Raw genomic sequence first — 21,705 nt, 5'->3', positions numbered from 1 at the left:
ATAACTTTGAATATAGTAATCATCACCAAAACGATTTTTGTCTTTAAAAAATTCTGGTGAGAGAATGGATGTTACAGTGAATTTGCTTTTGTTAGTATGTTAATACTTTTATTTTCTTTGTAGTGTTAGGATTTGAACTATAATGTGCTGAGGAGCAGTTCTTTCTCTAGCCATGACTTATTTGGGTTTTAAACATCTTTCTGTATAAATGTTCATTTCTTTCTTGAGATTCTAGAAATTTTCTGCTGTTATTTCATTGACTTGGTCTCAATGCTTTTTAGTTCCTTCTGCTCCATGCATTCTTGTTTCATTTTGATCATGTACCAAAGGTTTAGTTGTATTTAATTTTGTATTGTTGTGTGTCTGAATAAAGATTTATCTTTGATTCCTGCTGCTCTGTCTTGTTCTTGATTTGGTCTATTATTGAAGGTTTCCACTGAGATTTTTAATTATTTTATTCATTTCCATCATTCTCTCTCCCACCACCAATCTCAGTTTCTTTGCTGTACTTACTGACATTTTTGTACTTCAGAATTCTTTGAACAGCATTTCAATCAGTTGACCATTTATTTATTCTTTATTAAATGTTGATCTTCTGAAATAACTTTGTTTCATTTATGTTTTGTTTGTTTCTGTGTTGTGATTTGTACACTTGTCAGGATGGGTTTGTTTTCTAGTTTTATTTGTAATTTACCTTCTGTTGAGTTTTCAATCCTTAGTACTACTCAAAGGAGGAAAGAAATCTCTAACACATACAATAAAACCAAATCATTTTCAGAAGTAGACTTTAAATTGATTGATGCCAGCATTTATAGTACAATTGATCATTAAAAATATGTTGAGAATAATTATGTAAGAAATTAAAAATCATTTAGGATCATATTATAAATAGTATCTTAATGAAAAAAAGGGGTAAGGGGCAGGAAAAAATGGGAAGCAAGTTTAAATGAAAAGAATGTAGAAGCATACTAAGAAGAACAGAGCAATGGAACAAATGGTAAATAAGTAAACAAAGCAAACAAAATAAAATAAATAGTATAGTAAATAAATAATAGTCTTACAAATAATAGTCTAAAACAATAACAAGTAAAATGAAAGTGTATTGGAGTAATTTCTTCTGCATCCCCTAATATTTCAGTCATGGTATTTAAGTAGGTGCTGATTTGGAACCAGTCAAAGCTCAGATGTTGTAGACAACTGTTTTTGGTTTGAGACTGTCAGTGTTTTTGAATACCAGTGTCTTTGCTAGCTGAACTTTGCTTTACATGGCCTAGGAATTTTTAATTTTTGTTTTTAATTTTCACCTATTACGTATTCATTTATTCATTCATTCATTATTTCCTTCAGGGACTTTCCAGCTTTTCTCTCCTAGTTGGCTAGTTTCAAGCCACAGGATATCTCCCAAGTGTGTGTTAAAATGAGGGATGTCAAGAAACACTATTTCTTCTAGAGAACTGGTCTCTGTACTCTTAGATCCTGCCTGTAGTCACCACACTCCAAGGGGTATCAGGCAGCTGGAATCGATTTCTCCACTAGACCTTACCTTCAGAGTTGTCAATTAGTGTAGGCAGCAAACCTCATGACAGAGCCAATTTTGTAGGCTGAGCAGTCCATGAACATGGATGGGCTTGACACTTTATCCTCCACGCTGTAGGGTTTGATCCTTGTCACAGAAGGGCTGGTTAATTGACAGAGTGCCCTTCAAGCCTTGTCTACTTGAATTTCTCAACATTTTTGCATTCAAGGCTCTACTCCATATCTACCTTGCTCAGCTGTCTTCCCACCCATAGACTAAGGCAAGACTTACCCCATTTTCCTTACTTCTAATTGTTTCAAGTTTTTCAATCCCCAGTATAGTTTGTTCTCAAACAGATGTAGGTCCTTTATCAATGGACCTGTCTAGTTCTCCAGAATATAGTTATAAACTGGATTTTCCCTTCTCCAGTGCAGACTTAGAATAAGTTAGTGTCATGCCAACACCTCCAGTTCTTTGTGAGGACTCTTGCTTGTTCTGTGATCAAGACTAGCGTCTTTTTTGTCAGTCCCACCTGTCTTCTTACCTTATGGAGGAGATATCCCTATCACCAACAGTTTATTTTGGCTGGAGCCACTTGCTGCTTTTCCTTTTTGCTACAGTGTTTTTCTGTTTCTCAGTTGTTGCCTTATCTCTTCTGTGATTTCCAATATTATTATTCTCAGAGTTTGAATTTACCCTTTGATACTCTCACTCTTTTCATTCATTTTGTTGCATTAGCAGCCTGTAGTTTTGTATCTTATTCCAAATGAACCTTTATCGTTTTATCTTTTTTTTATCTGATAGCTGCATCTACCTCTTCCTCTTCTTCCTCCTCTTTCTCCATTTCCTCCTTTTGCTTCTCTTCTTCCTCCTCGTTTTTTTAATTTAACTTGTGTGTATCTATGTTTTGCCTACATAAATGTCTGTATATCTTGTAGCATGGCTGGTGACCATGGAGACCAGATGAGTGTGTAACTCCTCCAAAAGTTACAGCTGATCTGTTTGTTTGTGTTGAGAATCAAACCTGGATTCCCTGGAAGAGGAATCAGTGCTCTTAACTACTGAAACATTGGGAGTGGTTATTCATGTTCTCAGACTGGAGTCTGAAAGCTTCACATAATTTCCTTTAAGTAATGTGATTTTAGCAAGGACATGTGTTCTGCTTTGTCAAATGTGTTTTATGTATTGGTTTTGACTGTTTAGATCTAATATATGTATGAATATATATATATATATGTATGTATATGGTGTCTGTGGCATTGAATGCTCTGAAACTGGAGTAATGCAGTTTTGTAAGCTACCTGACATCATGCTAGCAACTGAACTCTTCCTCTGAAAAAGCAGCTAGTGCTTTTGACCTGTGAGCCATCATCCTAGCCTAAATTATTGTTTTTTAATCTTACTCTTTTAATACAATTCAGGAAATTGACTAATTTTTACACAGAATTCTCCTTTCACCAGCAAATATCATATGGAAATTTATGATTTATAATCTTTTAAATGTATTGTTGAGATCGATATTTAGTTTGTTGTTTACATTTATATTTTTCTATTAAATGATTGATAGGTAGTTTCTTTTTTCCTTGCTTCCTTTTCCCAGATAAGATCTCTATAGCCCTTGCTGGCCTTGGACTCACTCTCTTTTTTTCTGACTCAGGCTACTGTGTGCTAAGATTACTGCATTGAGCCATAGCAGCCTGTCCTGTCCTGTTTCATTTTCCTTGAGTAAACTCATCTGATTTTGGAGTCTAAGTAATGCTGACCTTCAAAAGTAAATGATCTTAGAAATGTTTTCTTTAATTTTTCTATGTTTGAAAACTATTTTTAATTCTTTAAATGAGGGATGCTTGCAGATCTCTATTCTTTTAACTGCACTGTTCATAGTAACTAGAAAGTAAAACTTGTGTCCAGTGTCTATCAACGAATGAATAAAAGAAAATGTGATATATAGACAAAATGAAAATTTAATAAAGTATATTTTTTTCTCTGCTTTTATTTGTTTCCATTTGTTCTGATGATTTTGGGATTTAAACTCTTAAAGGTCATTCTCACCTTCCTTGATTTACAGATTATTTATTCAAATCACCAAACAAATAGGCTGGGTAATATGTTTGCACAATGATCAAAATATAATCCTGTTCCATATTATAGACAATTTCAGAACTATATTACAGAAATAATGTTGTAAGCAACTTCAATTGCTTTGTTTAGATCTTAGTTCATAGTTGAATGAAATCGTTCAATAAATGTTTATATCTAATTATCTATTTTTAATTGTGGCTATAGTAAATAGACTTCTGCTTGGAAAAGTGATTTGAATAAAACCTACCATTAAGTAAGACTAACAAGGGAATAAAAAGCTGGAAGTATGTAACTTAGGCTAAATGAGTATCGAGTATCTGTTGTTTGTATGGCAGTGGTACTGTTTCTCCACTAATACAGGACAGATTGCCAGTTTCAAAATTCTTATATGACAGCAAGTTCTAAAACTAGCATTCTCTGCAATCAGCCAATATTCACCTCCTGTTTACAGAAAGAGTAGTCAACCTTTTAGGTCTTAGGAAAAGATCTTTGTTTTTTTTTTTAAATAAATAATATTCTTTGAAAGTTTTGTATATTTATACAATATATATTGGTGGTATGCCTACACCACTCCACGTTTCTAGCTCCACTATTCAATTTCTTAATTTGTAAATGTTTACTTACTTTTCTTCTAACCATGAAATGGGGCAGAAGATTATTCATTTTAAAAGATAAATAATTCTATGTGAAATTTTAATTCCACAGTTCTATTTTAACAATTAGCAATTGGTCATTGGGTTTGAAAAGATGAATAAAAATATTTTTAGTATCCATCCATCCACTTATCTTTTAAAAACTCTCCTTATTTTATATATAATGGCCTTTCAAGTTGTTCCTGGTACTAATTGGGTCATATTTATACTTTCAGTCTTGTAATACATGATATGATAGCACCTCAGTAGACCCTACCTTATACTGATTTTAGCTGCATTATGAATATCTCTGGTCTTTTTGAGATCACACTGTTATTCTTGACAAGTTTCTACATTAAAAATAATTTGGGGCAGGTTATGAAATTTGTTTTTCTGAGTCCCCACATAAAGTTCAAAATAACTTTAGACTCAAGATCTTCCTGCCTCAGTCTAATATATGCTACTATTATAAGAATATGCCACCATTCCTTGTCGGAATATATAAAGACACATCCTTTATTAAACCCCTTATAAAATAGTGAGACATTTACCTATGAAAAACTAAGCAGTACCTGGGTTAATTGAGTCTTAGGCTGTTTCTGTTTCTTACCTCTTTTGTCAAATCTTTATGTTTTCATTCTGCCTATCTTTTTAAAAAGACACTAGTAAGTCATATTCTTAGTTATCTCTTTCATTTTTCTGCTTATGTTTCTTGGTTTCATGGCACTCATTTGTTTTTTATTCCCATGCTGAACTATTTATATGGGAATTCTTTATTCTTCTAGTATATAATCTCCTTGATATTTTCTGTGTAGTTACATTATCTTATAACTTTATCAGTTTTTACTATGATTTACTTTCTATTTCTAAGTATTCAACTATCCAGAAATTAACTTAGGAACCAACAAATAGTGTTATTAGTGCTACTGAGAACACTGAAAATTACTTCTCCTTTTATTGTCACTTGTGGAAAACTTCAATTAGTTATTAATTCTTTCATATTGTTTTTTCCTGACTACATTTTCTTCTCCCTCCACTCCTCTCAGTCCCTTCCTCCTACCTTCCCTCACCCTTCAGAACCACTACCCTCTTTTTTCCCTTCATTAAAGAGCAAGATTCCTATGGATATCAACCAAACCTGGCATAACAAGTTTCAATAAGAGTAGGCATATACCCTCACATTGAGGCTGGACAGGGTAAGCCATTAGGAGGATAAGGTTCTCAAAAGCAGGCAAGAGAGTCAGAGACATCCTTATTTCCACTGCTAATTGTCCTACAAGGGCACCAAGCTACAAATATATAACATATACAGAAGACCTAGGTTAGACTTATTCAGACTTCCTGATTGTTGATTCAGTCTCTGGTAATCCCTATGAGCCCTGCTGAGATGATTCTGTGGAGTGTGCTTTTGTGTTATCCTTGTCCCCTCTGTCTCCATTCCCCTCTTCAGCAGGACTCTTCAAGGGCTTGGCTGTGGGTCCCTGTATCTGCTTCTATCAGTTTCTGTAGAATCCTTTTTTTTAAAAATTATTTATTATATGTAAGTATACTGTAGCTGTCTTCAGACACTCCAGAAGAGGGCTTCAGATCTTGTTACAGATGGTTGTGAGTCACCATGTGGTTGCTGGGATTTGAACTCAGGATCTTTGGAAGAGCAGTTGGTGCACTTAACCACTGAGCCATCTCTCCAGCCCCCTGTAGAATCCTTTTTAATGGCCAGTTGCTTCATAGAAAGTAATAAACAACTGGTAACTATTGTTTAAAGTGGAATTCTTTCACTGTTAGGATTCACTTGATTCTTATTATGAACTAAATGAAAAAGGCATATTTTTATTTAAGGAATCAATATATTGTACTTTGATTTACAAGAAAAGTCAGTGGAATGTGAATAGGCAAAAGTAACTGGCACCTCCTCTTTGTAGAGTTTTGGTCATGAATATCAGGAAAAGGATTCACTTCATATCCTGACTTTCCATTTTCTTTTATGTCCGTCCCTTCCTCCTTACCCATTCCCTTCCTTAATCATGTTAATCAGAGTATGGTTTGGACATTCATAGACCCATGTTTTAACTTGGGTGCTGATTTACAACTAAGGAACAACCATGAAGGCATCCAGTTAAATCCAGAAAGTGGGAAGCTTATGTGTAAGTCCTAGGGACTTAGAAAGTCTTGGACTAATGTAGAGCTAGGAATGAAGACTTATTTTCTTACATAAATATATTTATATAATAATTTCTTAATTCTATTATTCTTAATTTCTAACTTCACTTTTTAAAAGATGAGTGAAAACTGACATAATTAATATTGGGACTTTTAAAATATTTATCTCTCTACCCTTTGTGATTATTTTTGTCTACATTCTTTTAATGAAATTGCTTACTGATGATTAATTCTCTGAGAGTTTCATAGTGTATTACTTGGCATGTAGTGAATGGTAGCTTGACAAATTATAAGGACTTAAGAGTAAAATGAGGCCTAGAAAATTAGTTCATACAACTAATGACATTGAGCTGACTCTTGGATGATCTGATTTCTCCTTTCAGTATTGACAGTTCTTTATCACATAAAGAAGCAGTATGTGTGTGTGGGGGGGGATGGGAGAACTGGCTTTTTCAGACAAAACCTAGCACTCTTAAGAAAACAAATATTTTAGTACTTTGAACTTTGAAACTAATGCTTAAAAATCATGGATATGTAAATAAATGTTGGCCCCATTCAAATTATATAGTTGAAGTTTTGAAACTTCCCTACTGATACTTAGAAATTTTTAAGTGCATACTTATAGGAAAAAAAGTAGCTAGGATGAAAAAAAAGTAGCTAGGAAGAATTAAGTCAGTCAACCATTTAGAAACATATTTAATATTTTGAAACAGATTCATCCTACATTTATAACTTGGTCACTGGCTTTTGTTAAGCAAATAATAGGAAGGCTGTTGATAATTATAATTTGATGCATGCTGTCAGTATATTGAAGCTGTTTGGTATTGTTAGGCATGCTGAGTTTCCATAAGTAATAGGGAAATATGTCTTCTTTTGATGAATTTTTCCCATAAGTGCTCTCTCTAACTTCCATGATTCATTTTAAACTTTATTACATTTATTTATTTTCTGTAGATACATGTGACTGGACATATGTTTTGGTGTGTTTAGAGGTCAGAGGACAATTTGTTATTAATTCTCTCCTTTCACCAAGTCGGATCCAGGGATCAAGTTTGAGTTATCAGGCTTGGCTTTTATACACTATGTATGGTAAATATACAGGGACTAGTTCTAAATATAAGTACCTGAATGAGTTAGGAATGTATGACAGCATTCTTTGTCATGCAAAGAATGACATAGTCCTAAAGTCACTTATCAGTGCCCAATATTTATTTGTCTATCTCTTGTGCCATCAGCCACTTAGTTCTATCTAAAATGATGGTATGAATTTTTAGAATGAAATTAGGTAAATTCTTTCTATTTGAAATGCCCATGTTTGTATAGAACCAAAAGGATTGCTTTGAATTTTATAATTCTGGACTAAATATACATTTCTACTTAAATTTTGTACTAATCTCAAAGAATAGAATTTTAAAGTCAAAGTATAGAATTTAAAATTATATAGAACTACTTCTTGTTTGATAAAATAATTAATTCCTTAAATTGTATTGGTTACTTTGCATGAAAAATGTGTATGTTACTTTTCATGGGTAAGTTGATGAAGTAAGATGAATATGAGTTTCCCCTAATGGAAGCTAAACCCTTTATCTTTCCTATGACAAGAGTTTGACGAAGAGGGTTAGTGACAAGTGTGGGCTCAAGGTTGTATGCTTTAGTGCTTTTCTCTCTTGGTAAAATATGATATTAGATAGCTTATTTATAAAACACTTTTAAATCTTTCGTGATTATTAAATGAGAAAAAATTTTAAACTCTAGAAATTTGATCTGGAAATCAAATATTTGGAATTATTATAATGAATTATTGATTTTATATATATTGAAAAGGAAAACTGCCATGGAGATGTAACAGTAATGAACTCAATGTTTTTATTGTTTTTGTTTCTTTTTGTTGTTATACTAAACAGTTAAGGATCATACACCATCAATGTAAGCTTATCTTTTTTAAAACAAAGAAAAGCTTACCGTATTGAAATAATTTTATCACAGTTTTTTAGAAAGTGTTTATTATTTCACTAACACTTTGGGGGGTCATAGTGATTTTCCAGCTTCTACTTCTAAATATTTAATTTATTGCTTTATTGCTTAGCTAACTGTCTTATCTGTTGGGCTTTGTTTCTGAGCTATACTAATAACTATGCTTATTTGAATGTCTGGTACAGGAAGCGAGCAGCTGCAAAGCATCTAATAGAACGCTACTACCATCAGTTAACTGAGGGCTGTGGAAATGAGGCCTGCACGAATGAGTTTTGTGCTTCCTGTCCAACTTTTCTTCGTATGGATAACAATGCAGCAGCTATTAAAGCCCTTGAGCTTTATAAAATTAATGCAAAACTCTGTGATCCTCATCCCTCCAAGAAAGGAGCAAGTTCAGCGTACCTTGAGAACTCAAAAGGTGCATCTAACAACTCAGAGATAAAAATGAACAAGAAGGATGGAAAAGATTTTAAAGGTAAGAGATTATATTTCATATTATGTATCAGAGATTTTAATGTGTTTTTGTTTTGTTTTTTTGTTTGTTGTTTTTTTTTTTTTTTTTTTTTTTTACTTTTTTATGACCTAAAGATACCGCAGTGTAGTAAAAGCCCCTGTTTTTGGTAAAGTGTGGTGAAGGACAGGTATTTAAGTTAAATTACATTTTATTCTTATATTTTACTGAATCAATAGTTGTCAGTCAGAAGCAGATTATACTCTAAAAATTAATATGATTATGAGTTGAACTCAATTTGTAATGATTTATATTGTAACTAATACCTTATTAGATCATAAAAATCTACTACGCATATTGCATTTGCAGTAAATACCTGGTATCAGCTCCAGAACTCCAGGGATTATGGTAAAAGGAGAGATACAAATATAAGGTATAAGGTAGTCTTTATTTTCCTTTTTTTAGAAATCAGGGTAAAATATATTTTTTCCTTCTAACATTTTCTTCTTATATACTGCCCTTTCTACATCAGGAATTTGGTATATTCATACTGCTTAGCGACCTAAGTTACCAGTGGTAATTCTTACTCAAGTTTTGTGGGTTTTTTTTTCATTTTGTTTTGGTCAAGTGAGGTGACACTGTTCTTATACCTTTAATACTCCCACTTCTACTTCCCCCGTAATGAAATTAAAGGTTTGCACTCCTTTACCTGATTTATGTGCTACTGAGGATGGCCTCATAAATGAAAGATAAATACTACCAACTAATCTACATCCCAGTACACTTGTCTTTTAAAAACAGTCCCGTATTTTGAAAATTCTTGAAACTTTGTACTTTCCCTCATGATTGATTGTTCAGTCTTTTTTTTCCCTCCTCTTAATGAAAATATTTTTCAGTTAGTAATAAAGTAATTGAATGTTTCAGATTGGCAGGGATTAGCCCCACTATCATTTGAAACGTGTTTAAATGAATTAGTGAAGTGAAATTATATTACAGCTTAATGGTACTACCTTTACTATAGAACTATATAGCCAGTCCTATATCATGTATTTGTTTACATTGTAGATAAGTAGGTGAATGCTATCATTATTTTGAATGCGGAAGCTGCATTGGCTCAATTATACATGTTTCTACCACAGAGTAGACAACACAGAGTAACAGTAAACGAAATATAATATCCCAACATGGTTGAATGCAACTAACTGGGAAAAATCTAGTATATAATGGGTGTATCTGCCTTGTTTTTAGCCCATGTGTGTTCATTTTGTACAGGTTCTTGTTTGGTGGGTCACTCCAAATTTTATTGTCTTATTTTCTTTAACCTTTTTAAGTAGGAATTATATATGCTTAATCATACTTATACTCTCATTTTGATATTTATATTTGTTCAATTTAATTAGATGTATAGTTATCAATTAGTGTATCACAACTCTGTTCTTGCATGAAACTGTTTGGAGTATAAAACATAATGTTTTAAGAATGTTTTTGAGCAGAGTTTAGTGGCATTGTAGTTCAGATACTCAGGAAGCTAAGGAAAGACCGTGTTGATTTCCAGTTCTGTCTGTTTCTAGTATGTGAAACCATGTCTCAAACAAACACTTTTCAAGAACATATATATTAGAATTACAGGTGAATCTTAAAAAAAATATTTCCTTACTTACCTGTTCGTTGATACCCAGATTATAACTTTTTATTTCTGATTGCAGTGCTTTACACACACACACACACACACACACACACACACACGCCCGAGAGAGAAAGAGAGAGAGAGAGAGATGATAAATAGATAGATAGGTAGGTAGGTAGATAGATAGATAGATAGATAGATAGATAGATAGATAGATAGATAGAGATAAACATTTTAAATAGAGTACTACGTGGAACAAATATTGATGAGTAATAGTTTGTATTACCAGAATGTCAGAGTTATTTGATGAATGTGCTCTGAAAGGAAGACATTGCAAATCAAAGGTATGTGGATCTAGATCATTATTCTCCCTCAGGCAGGATGTATATTGTTCTGTGTATAGAACATGCACTTTCTAAATAATTTTATAATTCAGTGACAGGGAGATAAAATATTCCAAGAGTCTGCCTATTCATTGTAGATATTTTCTGTGATTTAGTTACCATTTAGAGAAATTAGATAGACTTGAATGGTCAAAGAAGATACCATAATTTTTTTTCAGTTAGAATAATGAGAAATCAGCTCCATGTTAGTGATATGTTTCTTACCTATTCTTAGTAGACTAAGAATTGAACTTGGATTGTCATGCTGCCTCAGGTAGGTACATGTAACTACTGGGACCCACTTTGTAGAAGGAGAAAATTAATTCCTTTAGGTTATCCACTCAACTCCACACCCTTATCACCCCTAATAAGTAAATATAACATGTTTTTAAAAGAAAGAATTGAAGATAATAAATAATAAAAAAGTATCAATACTCTAGAATGGGCCATAGATCATGTTTGTAGTATATATAGTTTAGTTCTTTGTGGTTTATATTTTGGAAGCCGTTCCATCAATGAAGACTTGAATTTTATATTGTCTCTTACTTTTGAATAGTTTCCTTGAATAATATGTAACTATCATAATAAAGATGTTATGTTAGATATATTTACAGTGTATAAGATATATTATCCCATACAATATAACTTATCCCATATCAATGTAACTTAATGTTTAATGTTTATCTTAAATGTTTAATAAATATGTTACTCTTTGATGAACAAGATTAAGTTTTGTTTCAGAATTATTATTTGATAGATTAATTTCTAAAACTTTAGTGTATAAAATGTCATCTTTTCCCAATAAGATAAAATACCTTTTGTTTTGTTAATCTGAAATGGTAAAACCTTTGTTGAAAGTTACATTTTCTCTATTGGTGAGAAGCTAGGAAGTTTATCATCTCAATTCTGTTTCTGGGAGAAAATAAATACAAGTTTTGGTGCTTGTGGTCTTTGCTTTCTTAGCTTCTTTGTTCTGTTTGTTTTTAAATGACTGTAATAATTTCCATTTGCTGTGTTAAGAGTTCTTAGAACCCAAGTGATGGTCATAGGTGGTCGTAAGCAATTTTAACTTCAGCAGAATTTACATGCGTAGTAATATCTTTTCTTCAGTCTCAGAATGAAAACTCTGGAAGAAATGAGGAACATGTAAGATGAATCAGTTTGGTTTTAGTATATACAAAAGTATAGAAAAAATTGATTGCAAATTAAGGGGTTAAGGAAACCTTGTTATAAAACCTTGCCTCTTTAGTTTTTTGAGAGCAATGGAAAGGAAAATGATTTCAGGATTTTAGTATAGTAGCTTTTCATTAAGGTTGTAGTAAAGTACAACGAAATGACATATATATATATATATATATATATATATATATCTACAATTAATGTTACATATCAGTATATGTCTTGCTTACAAGGCAAGTCTTAATTATCATTGTATAATTAATAATTATATGTTGTCAAATGTATGCCAAGAAGGGGTGAGGTTGTTGGGATTACTTGAATGAAAAAGGAGCTGGTAAGTCTATGGTATTAATAAGTAATTACATTTTTAAAAAATTCTAAATCAAGTCCAGAATATTAGATATTTTACTTTTTTATTAGAAATTATAACAAAATAAACATGTATATTACAACAGTAAATGTTCTTTTTCTTTCCATTTTCTAGATGTGAATTACCTAACTGAAGAGATAGTATATGAAATTTATGAATTATGTAGAGAGAGTGAAGATTACTCCCCTTTAATTCGTGTAATTGGAAGAATATTTTCTAGTGCCGAAGCACTGGTTCAGAGCTTTCGAAAAGTCAAACAACACACTAAGGAGGAATTGAAATCTCTTCAAGAAAAGGATGAAGACAAGGATGAAGATGAAAAGGAAAAAGCTGCGTGTTCTGCTGCTGCTATGGAAGAAGACTCAGAAGCATCTTCTTCTAGGATGGGTGATAGTTCACAGGGAGACAACAATGTACAAAAATTAGGTCCTGATGAAGTGACTGTGGATATTGATGCTATTAGAAGGGTCTACAGCAGTTTGCTCGCTAATGAAAAACTAGAAACTGCCTTCCTAAATGCACTTGTATATCTGTCACCTAACGTGGAATGTGATTTGACATATCATAGTGTGTATGCTCGAGATCCTAATTATCTCAATTTGTTCATTATTGTAATGGAGAATAGTAATCTCCACAGTCCTGAATATCTGGAAATGGCATTGCCATTATTTTGCAAAGCTATGTGTAAGCTGCCCCTTGAAGCTCAAGGAAAACTGATTAGGCTGTGGTCTAAATACAGTGCAGATCAGATTCGGAGAATGATGGAAACATTTCAGCAACTTATTACCTACAAAGTCATAAGCAATGAATTTAATAGCCGAAATCTAGTGAATGATGATGATTCCATTGTTGCTGCCTCAAAGTGTTTGAAAATGGTTTACTATGCAAATGTAGTAGGAGGTGATGTGGACACAAATCATAATGAGGAAGATGATGAAGAGCCCATACCTGAGTCCAGTGAATTAACACTTCAGGAGCTTCTGGGAGATGAAAGAAGAAATAAGAAAGGTCCTCGAGTGGATCCACTAGAAACTGAACTTGGCGTTAAAACTCTAGACTGTCGAAAACCACTTATCTCCTTTGAAGAATTCATTAATGAACCACTGAATGATGTTCTAGAAATGGACAAAGATTATACTTTTTTCAAAGTTGAAACAGAGAACAAATTCTCTTTTATGACATGTCCCTTTATATTGAATGCTGTCACAAAGAATCTGGGATTATATTATGACAATAGAATTCGCATGTACAGTGAAAGAAGAATCACTGTTCTTTACAGCCTAGTTCAAGGACAGCAGTTGAATCCATATTTGAGACTCAAAGTCAGACGTGACCATATTATAGATGATGCACTGGTCCGGGTAAGTTTGACTATTATTTAAAACTGGAATTAAACTAAAACCTGCAAAGTAATATATTTCAGTGTACTCATTTTATCCATAATTTTGAAAAAGATAGGATCATGTTAACATTTTAGATCTATATTACTACTCCTTTGTTGCTACTTACCAAAAATACTATTAACCTGGTTGTCTAATGATAATTCTCTTTTGAACAAGAATTGATTTTCTAGCACTGGGGAGATGACTCAGTGGTTAAAGCATTTGCTGTGCAAGCATGAGGAGTTAGCCTTGGATTTCCTGAATACATGTAAAACAGGATATGGTAGTTCCATTTTGTAATAGTACTTCCTAAAGCAAGATAGAAAGTAAAGACAGAAGAATCCTCAGAAGCTAACCTAATACATAAACTGACAAATAACTAGACCCTGTCTTAGTCGTTGGAAAGCAAAGACTGATACTTAATGTTCTCTGATCTCCGCACATATATTTTTTCCTTTTGGCATTTACATACACACATGCATGCATACACATGTGCAACATGCACAGACAGGCACAAAGCAAACAAAAGGGGAGTGGATTTTCTGAATCTTGATAGCCAGCCTTATGTTTCCATTAAGAAGAAAAGATTTGTTTTCGAAGATTGGAACACATGGAAAATGGTATTGTTATACCTAGTGTTAAGTAGGTGTTATTGGAGGAAATAATACAATAAATCTGCATTGTAAAAGAATAAGAGCTGCTTTTCGTAACCCAACTCAGCGTTCTATTGTGAACTTGATGATATCACCAGGAAAGGCTAGGAGTTCTAAGCTACTCAGTGTCTTGTGTGACACTGTAGCATTTTTTTTTTAATAATAATTATATGAATCTTGAAACTTCTGTAAAGTAGCTATTTGGGAGCTTGAAATTAATGTTAGTAATATCAAGTAAATCTAGATAATTTAACTGGGAACTTCTAAATGCCTGTTTTTTTTTTTTTTTCCCCAAATGATAATGCCTCGTGTCTGTTCCTCTTTTCCACAGATGACAAGAATTGCAGAGTCTTGTCAGTTAAACCAGAAAATTAGTTGGAAATTGCTAGTCATTTGTTAACAAAATTATATATAAATAATTCAGGGTATTCCTTGGTATTAATTAGTCCTGTTAGTGCTAGTTCTTGTATAAACTTGATGTAAGATTTAGTACTAGTTACAAATTGAAGCATCATCCTTATATACTAACAAATAATATTAACCCATTAACAGATAACTAACAAATAATATTTATTTGAACATTTATTTTTGTTTTGGGATGGATTTGTCTAAATCTGAAAAGCCATAAGACTGAGCTAAATTCACATTTAATAAAAAATTATGCAACTGTCCTACCTGATTTTTTTCATTATTTTCTTCTTAATATCCTAATTTTTTTTCTTTAATAAAGTTATTGAGTTAAGAACCAGTAAAACCTTAGATAGTATTTGTAAGATTTTAAATTGTCATTTAGGACAAAATTAGCCATTTTTATATTTTCCTAATGAATTGTTGGAATAAAGATAACAGTTAAGCTTTGTAATTATGCTAACAAACTGTTGCTAGTAAATACTATTTAGTTATGTCAACTAATTGACATGTTATAAATCGTGATTCATTTGATACTACCCATACTTGACTAGTATCCTTTTATAGAAGCCCTGTCCTACAGCAATTCTGTGTGTTTGTGTCACTGATAAGCAGTAGAATTACAAAGATAAAGTATTTATTGAGAAAATTTATAAGATTTTCACCTAGCTCTTCTTTCTTCTATATTACTTTCTTTTTCCTTTCTCCTCTTTTTTCTCTTTCTGAATCATTTTAAACTGACCCCTCTAAACTTTCTTGCTTTTTCAGCATACCAGTGTGAAAGGGTTAAAAATAGAAGCGTAGACTCAGGCCTTAGAGATCACATTGATGACCTCCCCCCGCCCCCGACCCGTCCCCTGTAAAGGGTCATTATTATAGTCATATTAGATTAATAGCAGAAAGTTGGAGGTTTACAGCAAGCTATTTTCAAAAAAATGCCCATAGATGAACTGATGGAATTCTATTCTCATTCCATGTCTTTATTCTACACAAATCCCTATTGTTTTTAAACCTTGTTTTTCTTTTCATAAAATAATAGCTTGACAGAAAATGTAACTTTTGTAAATTTTCTATTTCATTGTTAATTAGACTAGCTTGATAAAGAATGTTTATATAGCCTATCCTTGGACTTGTGATCTTATTCCCCTTTCCCAGCTGAGTGTTATAATTATAAGTGTGTACAAACACTCCTAGCCATCTTTTTTTTTTTTTAAAGCAAAAGTTTATTCATTGATTTCAATCAGTCTAACAACTCTTTTCCGCAACTGGCATTTTTAGAAGATCTGTCTCATTGACAAGAGAATAGTCAGTGTAAAAGTATAAGGTGCTATTCTTTTTAAATTTATATCTACTCAACAAAAATATTAAATAAATCTACAATTTATTTCTACTAAAAAAATCATCAATATTTCTTTTGCTTTGTTTTAAATGATTTTGGCCTATTTTTTTAAATTAAAAACTAATAACAGATACAAATATTAATGAGAAGCCATTTTCCATTTGAATAACAATCCTAGTTTTGAAGTTTCAACAGATTCTTAAAAAAAACAAAAAAGATATTCTTAGTAGGCTATTGTGTTGGTTTAGTGGGTAAAGTCACTTGCCACCAGGCTTGATGACAGTTTTAATCCCCAAGATGTATGTGGTAGGAAATAATTGGCTCCTAAATCTTATGCTCTGAATTCCTCCAGTTGTTCTTTTGCACATGTTTTCCTCTACCACCCAGCAAATGAAGGACATGTTTTTTTTCCACCCCTTATTTAAAAAAATAAAGCATTTTGAAGGATATAACATATATAAAATCTTAAAACCTTTCTTTAAAAAGTAGTATAAGATCAGATGTATCAAGAAAGAGACAGTATTACCTTGTACAAGGTACTTTAGACTGCCTTCACAATCTAAAGCAGAATTGCCCCCATATAAAAGCACAATAACAAAAGTCAAGGTCTGGCCTTTTAGGGGTTTAGATTAGGAATTCTCATATGAAAATGTACTAGTCTGTTCCTTTAGATGTTTTGGTACATCTATGTTACAAACCAATATTTGGGAAACAGCGATTAGTACAGTTTATATATATATATATAGGTTATTGACTACTTTAATTTACATGTATAGAATATTGCCAGTATTTATAAAGCATAATGAAGTCAGTGTGACTAAAGTAGGAGTTGATTAGTTAAGTTTTAGAATTTTTGTTAACAAAAATAATTGCTAAGATGTAGAATTGGAAAGGAAAATCAAAAAACCCAGGAGCTGGCGTATGAAGATAAAGAAGAACTTGTTTGAATTATTGCCCAATTTTCTCTGAAAGTCTAAAAGCATTGTCCTACTCAGCTTCTATCATTTCCCTTAGTATAAATATCTTTTGCAACATGAACTTGATTTTTTTAAATCATTCGACATACAGTGCTTTAATATTGAAATTTTTCTGTAGTAGTCTAAGTGTATTTCATTCATTCATTAATAAAATTATCCTTAATGTGATAGTTATTATTTAAAATTAATGGAATCTTCTTCCCTTTATCTTCAAAGTAATTTCTTAGAACCAGAATGAGAGATGAAGTAGTCAGTATCCATAGCAGCTTAGTTTCATATAATAATTTAAAAGAAAGATATTGATCAAACTCCCCAGTGCTGCATTAGAAAAAAATGGAATTTAGAGAGAGTCATACTTGCAGAAATGAATGTCATATTTGGATTTTGTATAGGACTTAGGATATAAGATGTAATCATTTAACTCAGCTGTTAGACTGGTCTTGAGTTGTTTACAGAGAACATGAAAACGTTGAATTCATCAAGATAATTGTGTTTGTGATCAATATTTTAATGTTGTTTATCAAAGTGTATAAATCACTCTTCTTTACCCTTCTTGGAGAGTCTAAATATTTTAAAATAGAGCTAATTTGAGTGTTGTTTCTACTTAAATAATATTAGCAGGTTCTATTTTCAATTATGTGAACATAGGATATGAGATACTATCTCTGGATGTCCAATGGTTTTAGACCTCCCTTCATCCCTCCCTTTCCCTTCCTTCCTCCCTCTGTTCTTTCCTTCCTTGTTCATTTATTTTCTGACTCATCAGAAGGGGGAATCAGATCCTATTATAGATAGTTTTGAGCCACCATGTGTTTTCTGGAAATTGAACTCAGGACTTGGAAGAGCAGTCAGTGCTCTTAACTGCTGAACCATCCCTTCAGCCCTGTCTAAAGGTTTTAAATGATGGCACTAAAATTTTTTTTGACCCTTGAAGATATGGTTATAGAATTTTTTTTTTAAATCAGTATATCATTCTGCTTAGAGTTCTGGGAATGCTTTCATATAAGGTCAACTTGTAAAATATATTCTCTCTAGGATTTTGTGTTGCCGATTAAAGTTAAGAAAAATATTTTAACAGTCAATGAGATTTCCTAGTACAAAGAGAAGTACAGATAGGAAGTAATAGTTACCATTGGATATTAATACAGCATAATAATATCAGTTATTTTAATTTTCTCCGGTGCTATCTATGAAGCCAATGCTATCTATTTTATCTTATACTTCTACGTGTGCAGATATTTTGCAGAATTATAAATATATTCCAACAGTTTTTATGTATCCTACTTCATGTAAGACAACTTGATTTTATAAATTCATTTTTAAAGTAATATAAATTTAATTTTCTTTTCTACACTATTCTTTAGTTGATAAAACAATAGCTTAAAGGTGTGGTTGGGTGGTGGTGGTGGTGGTGGTGGTGGTTGTGGTTGTGGTTGTGTGTGCATGTGCTCACGTATCTTTTAAGAGTTATAATTTTGGGCAGTGTATATTTTGAGACAGTTTGTCTTTGTAGAACTGGCTGTCCTGGAACTCACTCTGCCTCTGTCTCCCAATTGGTGAGTTTAAAGGCTTGTGCTACCACCACTCAGCAAGAGTTACTATTTTTAAGGGAAAAAAAAATTAATGTGACTTCTTTTGTTAATAGCTTTCGTGTATGTTTAGTATTAAATTTTGTTTTGTTTTTGTTACCACAGCTTTTGAAAATATAGGCTACTAATGCATCCTCTCAAGCAAGATAATAATTTATAAAAATCACTTTGGCCACATTGAGAATGGTCTTCTTTCTTAATTTGCTAATCGGACATTTTCACCTTCAGAATTAAGCTGCCAACTATTTTTAAATTATATTTGAATATATCCTGATTCTGAACATAATACATAAATATTGTTGAAAATATTGATACCTAAAGAAGTCACACAAAATCTAAAAGCAAATATTATCTCTAGTTTCTTTGGAAAAATAGGTAAACTGTGGGCTAAATACTTGCTCCTTGGATTAAAACCTCTTCTCTGAATTACTATTTAAGTTATTCATCCTTCTATTCAAGGGATTTTCTGTAAAATGGTTTTAGCAGCCTGCTTGCTAAGGATGTAGATATCAAATCAATTTTAATTGTAAAATGACCCGTAAGTTTCATATATTGCTGTTGCTGCTCTTAATCCTGGAATACTAATTTTTAAAATCTTGTAGTTAAATATTGTGACAAAACTGGAAATACTTATTTGTTAGTCTTATTTTAGATAGAGAATCACTACAAAGCGCTCATTGGACTCATATTTTCTATGTAGACATAAGTGTATAAGACCCACTGAGTTTGAGTGTTGGGATCAAATGCATGTTCAATCATATAGAAAGCCTGGAATATTTAAAAGTTACTAGAATGTTAATACTTGCAACTGCAAACTCAGAGTTAATGTTAGGGAATTAATTTAAGCACTTCAGTTATTAATTTATTTGATTCTATATTATTATGCTTATCTTACATTTCAAACAAAAGAGATAGAAAATTATTCTTTAGTGATCACAATAGAATATACCAGAACCAGAAATTGGAGGAAAAGGGTAGAGACTAGACAGATGTATGCTGTCTTGAATACCAACAAGCCTTTGAATCAATAATTAACATATTTTCTTAGCAAGTTGAGAACTGGGAGAAAGCACAGTAATAACGGTATATTGTTTTGGGACCAAATGGGATCATGGAAATTTAAGTTTTCAGAGTTTTTCTGTTTTAGGATAGGTTTCTAGCGAATACTGTTGTTAGTATGCTTTTGTTCTCCATTTCCAAGGTTAATTTTTTATCTGTAAAGTATCAGACCTACCTATTAATCTTTTGGGGACATAAAATTATGAATTTTAAAAAATCTATAGTTTTGAAGGTTAATATGTTAACAGTTTCATATGCTCCTTAGAAATGATATATTTTTAAGCATATACCATCTTAAAGTCAGAAGAATATTACATTTGTTTCTTTAGTACTTTAGAAAATAAGATTGATTTATTGAAGCTTAGTAATTAAATGTTAATATTTAGTGGTGATATGTGGAACTTTTAAAAGAACAGTTAGCTTCTTATATGTTCACCAACAAAATACTGCTGACAAATAAATTTTCAATAAATACTGACCTGAAAATTAGTTATGTGAGCTGAGGTCAACTTTCAAGAAGACCTGAGTTTAATTTCCAGAACTCTGTTAAAGAAAAGAAAATGTGAATGGGCATTATAGTCCTGATGCTAGGTAGGCAGGTACTGGCAGAGATGCCAGGGGCTGTCTGACAGTACAGCCTATTGTGATATGCAGTCTGACAAACATGGTGGACAGGTCCTGAGGAAAAACATCTTAGGTGGAAGGAGACATGTGAATATACACATATGAAGACATATAAATGAGTTAAGACTAATATAGAGATTCTTTACAGAATAAATTCATAGGGCCTTAGACCCCCAAAGATGATAGACAGGATATAATTTCAACAATCCCCAACCCCCCCAACAATATTTTAGCAAATCCCTTACTAAGAAATATATAGCTTCTTAAACACAATGTATACTTGTGTGTTGAAGTAAATCTTGCTAACAATAGTAAGTCAGTTTGCTTCTGTTTTTTTTTTCCTTTCAGAAAATTCATTGTTTTGTTTCCGTATTGTTTTGTTATTGCTACTTCTTACTTTCTTCTTCTTACTTACATCTTTCCTACTCTCAACTGTCCTCTTTTGTATATTTTCAATTAATAGCTAGAGATGATTGCTATGGAAAACCCTGCAGACTTGAAGAAACAGTTGTATGTTGAATTTGAAGGAGAACAAGGAGTAGATGAGGGAGGCGTTTCCAAAGAGTTTTTTCAGTTGGTTGTGGAGGAAATCTTTAATCCAGATATTGGTAAGTATTAATGATATGATTATGATGGTATGTTAGTCTTTTGAATTATGAACTTGGTTTATAAAAATTTTCAGTTATGATAAGCTGTAAATGAATTGGGTATGCCTTACCCATAATTACAGATAACATATATATGCTTCAGGAAATGTTCTGTCACTCACTTAATTCAGGTTCTTACATCAATTACTTAGCCAAATATTCTAGTAGAAAATAATTGCCTTCTAGGTAAATTTAATTTGAAAAACCTTAGAATGGTGTATTTGTAAAACCTGAAGACATTAGAATCATAGGTTATATAATTTATCCTCTGGTCAATTTATAGTTTAATTGCTTTTTTTATATATATTTTATTTACATTTCAAATGTATGCCCTTTCCTCATTTCCTCTTTGAAAACCCCCTATCCCATCTCTCCCGTCCCCCTCCCTGCTCACTAACCTACCCATTCCCACTTCCCTGTCCTGGTATTCCTTTATACTGGGTCAGGAAGCCTTCACAGGTCCCAGGACCTCGCCTCTCATTGATGTCCGATTAGGTCATCCTCTGCTGCACATGCAGCTGGAGCCATGGGTCCACCCCATGTGTACTCTTTGGTTGATGATTAGGTCTCTGGGAGCTGTTGTTCCTCCTATGGCGCTGCAAACCCCTTCAGCTCCTTTGGTATTTTCTCTAGCTCCTCCTTTGGGACCCTGT

The 21,705-nt window shown here is 32.4% G+C and overlaps 1 protein-coding gene across 4 annotated transcripts in view; it reads left to right on the top strand.

Moving 5' to 3' along the window:
- Ube3a (ubiquitin protein ligase E3A) overlaps positions 1–21,705 on the top strand; it is a 73,759-nt gene that overhangs the window by 33,539 nt on the left and 18,515 nt on the right. For all 4 annotated transcript variants that reach the window (XM_052161520.1, XM_052161518.1, XM_052161521.1 and 1 more), the window contains 3 exons: positions 8,550–8,839; positions 12,489–13,735; positions 20,869–21,013. In XM_052161520.1, coding sequence (XP_052017480.1) covers positions 8,550–8,839; positions 12,489–13,735; positions 20,869–21,013 — 1,682 coding nt within the window. The remainder of the gene's footprint in view (positions 1–8,549; positions 8,840–12,488; positions 13,736–20,868; positions 21,014–21,705) is intronic.

Source organism: Apodemus sylvaticus, chromosome 1, assembly GCF_947179515.1.
Source record: "Apodemus sylvaticus chromosome 1, mApoSyl1.1, whole genome shotgun sequence".
NCBI classification, from domain to species: domain Eukaryota; kingdom Metazoa; phylum Chordata; class Mammalia; order Rodentia; family Muridae; genus Apodemus; species Apodemus sylvaticus.
Note: the sequence above shows the minus strand (reverse complement) of the source record. Positions and strands in the feature narration are given on the sequence as shown.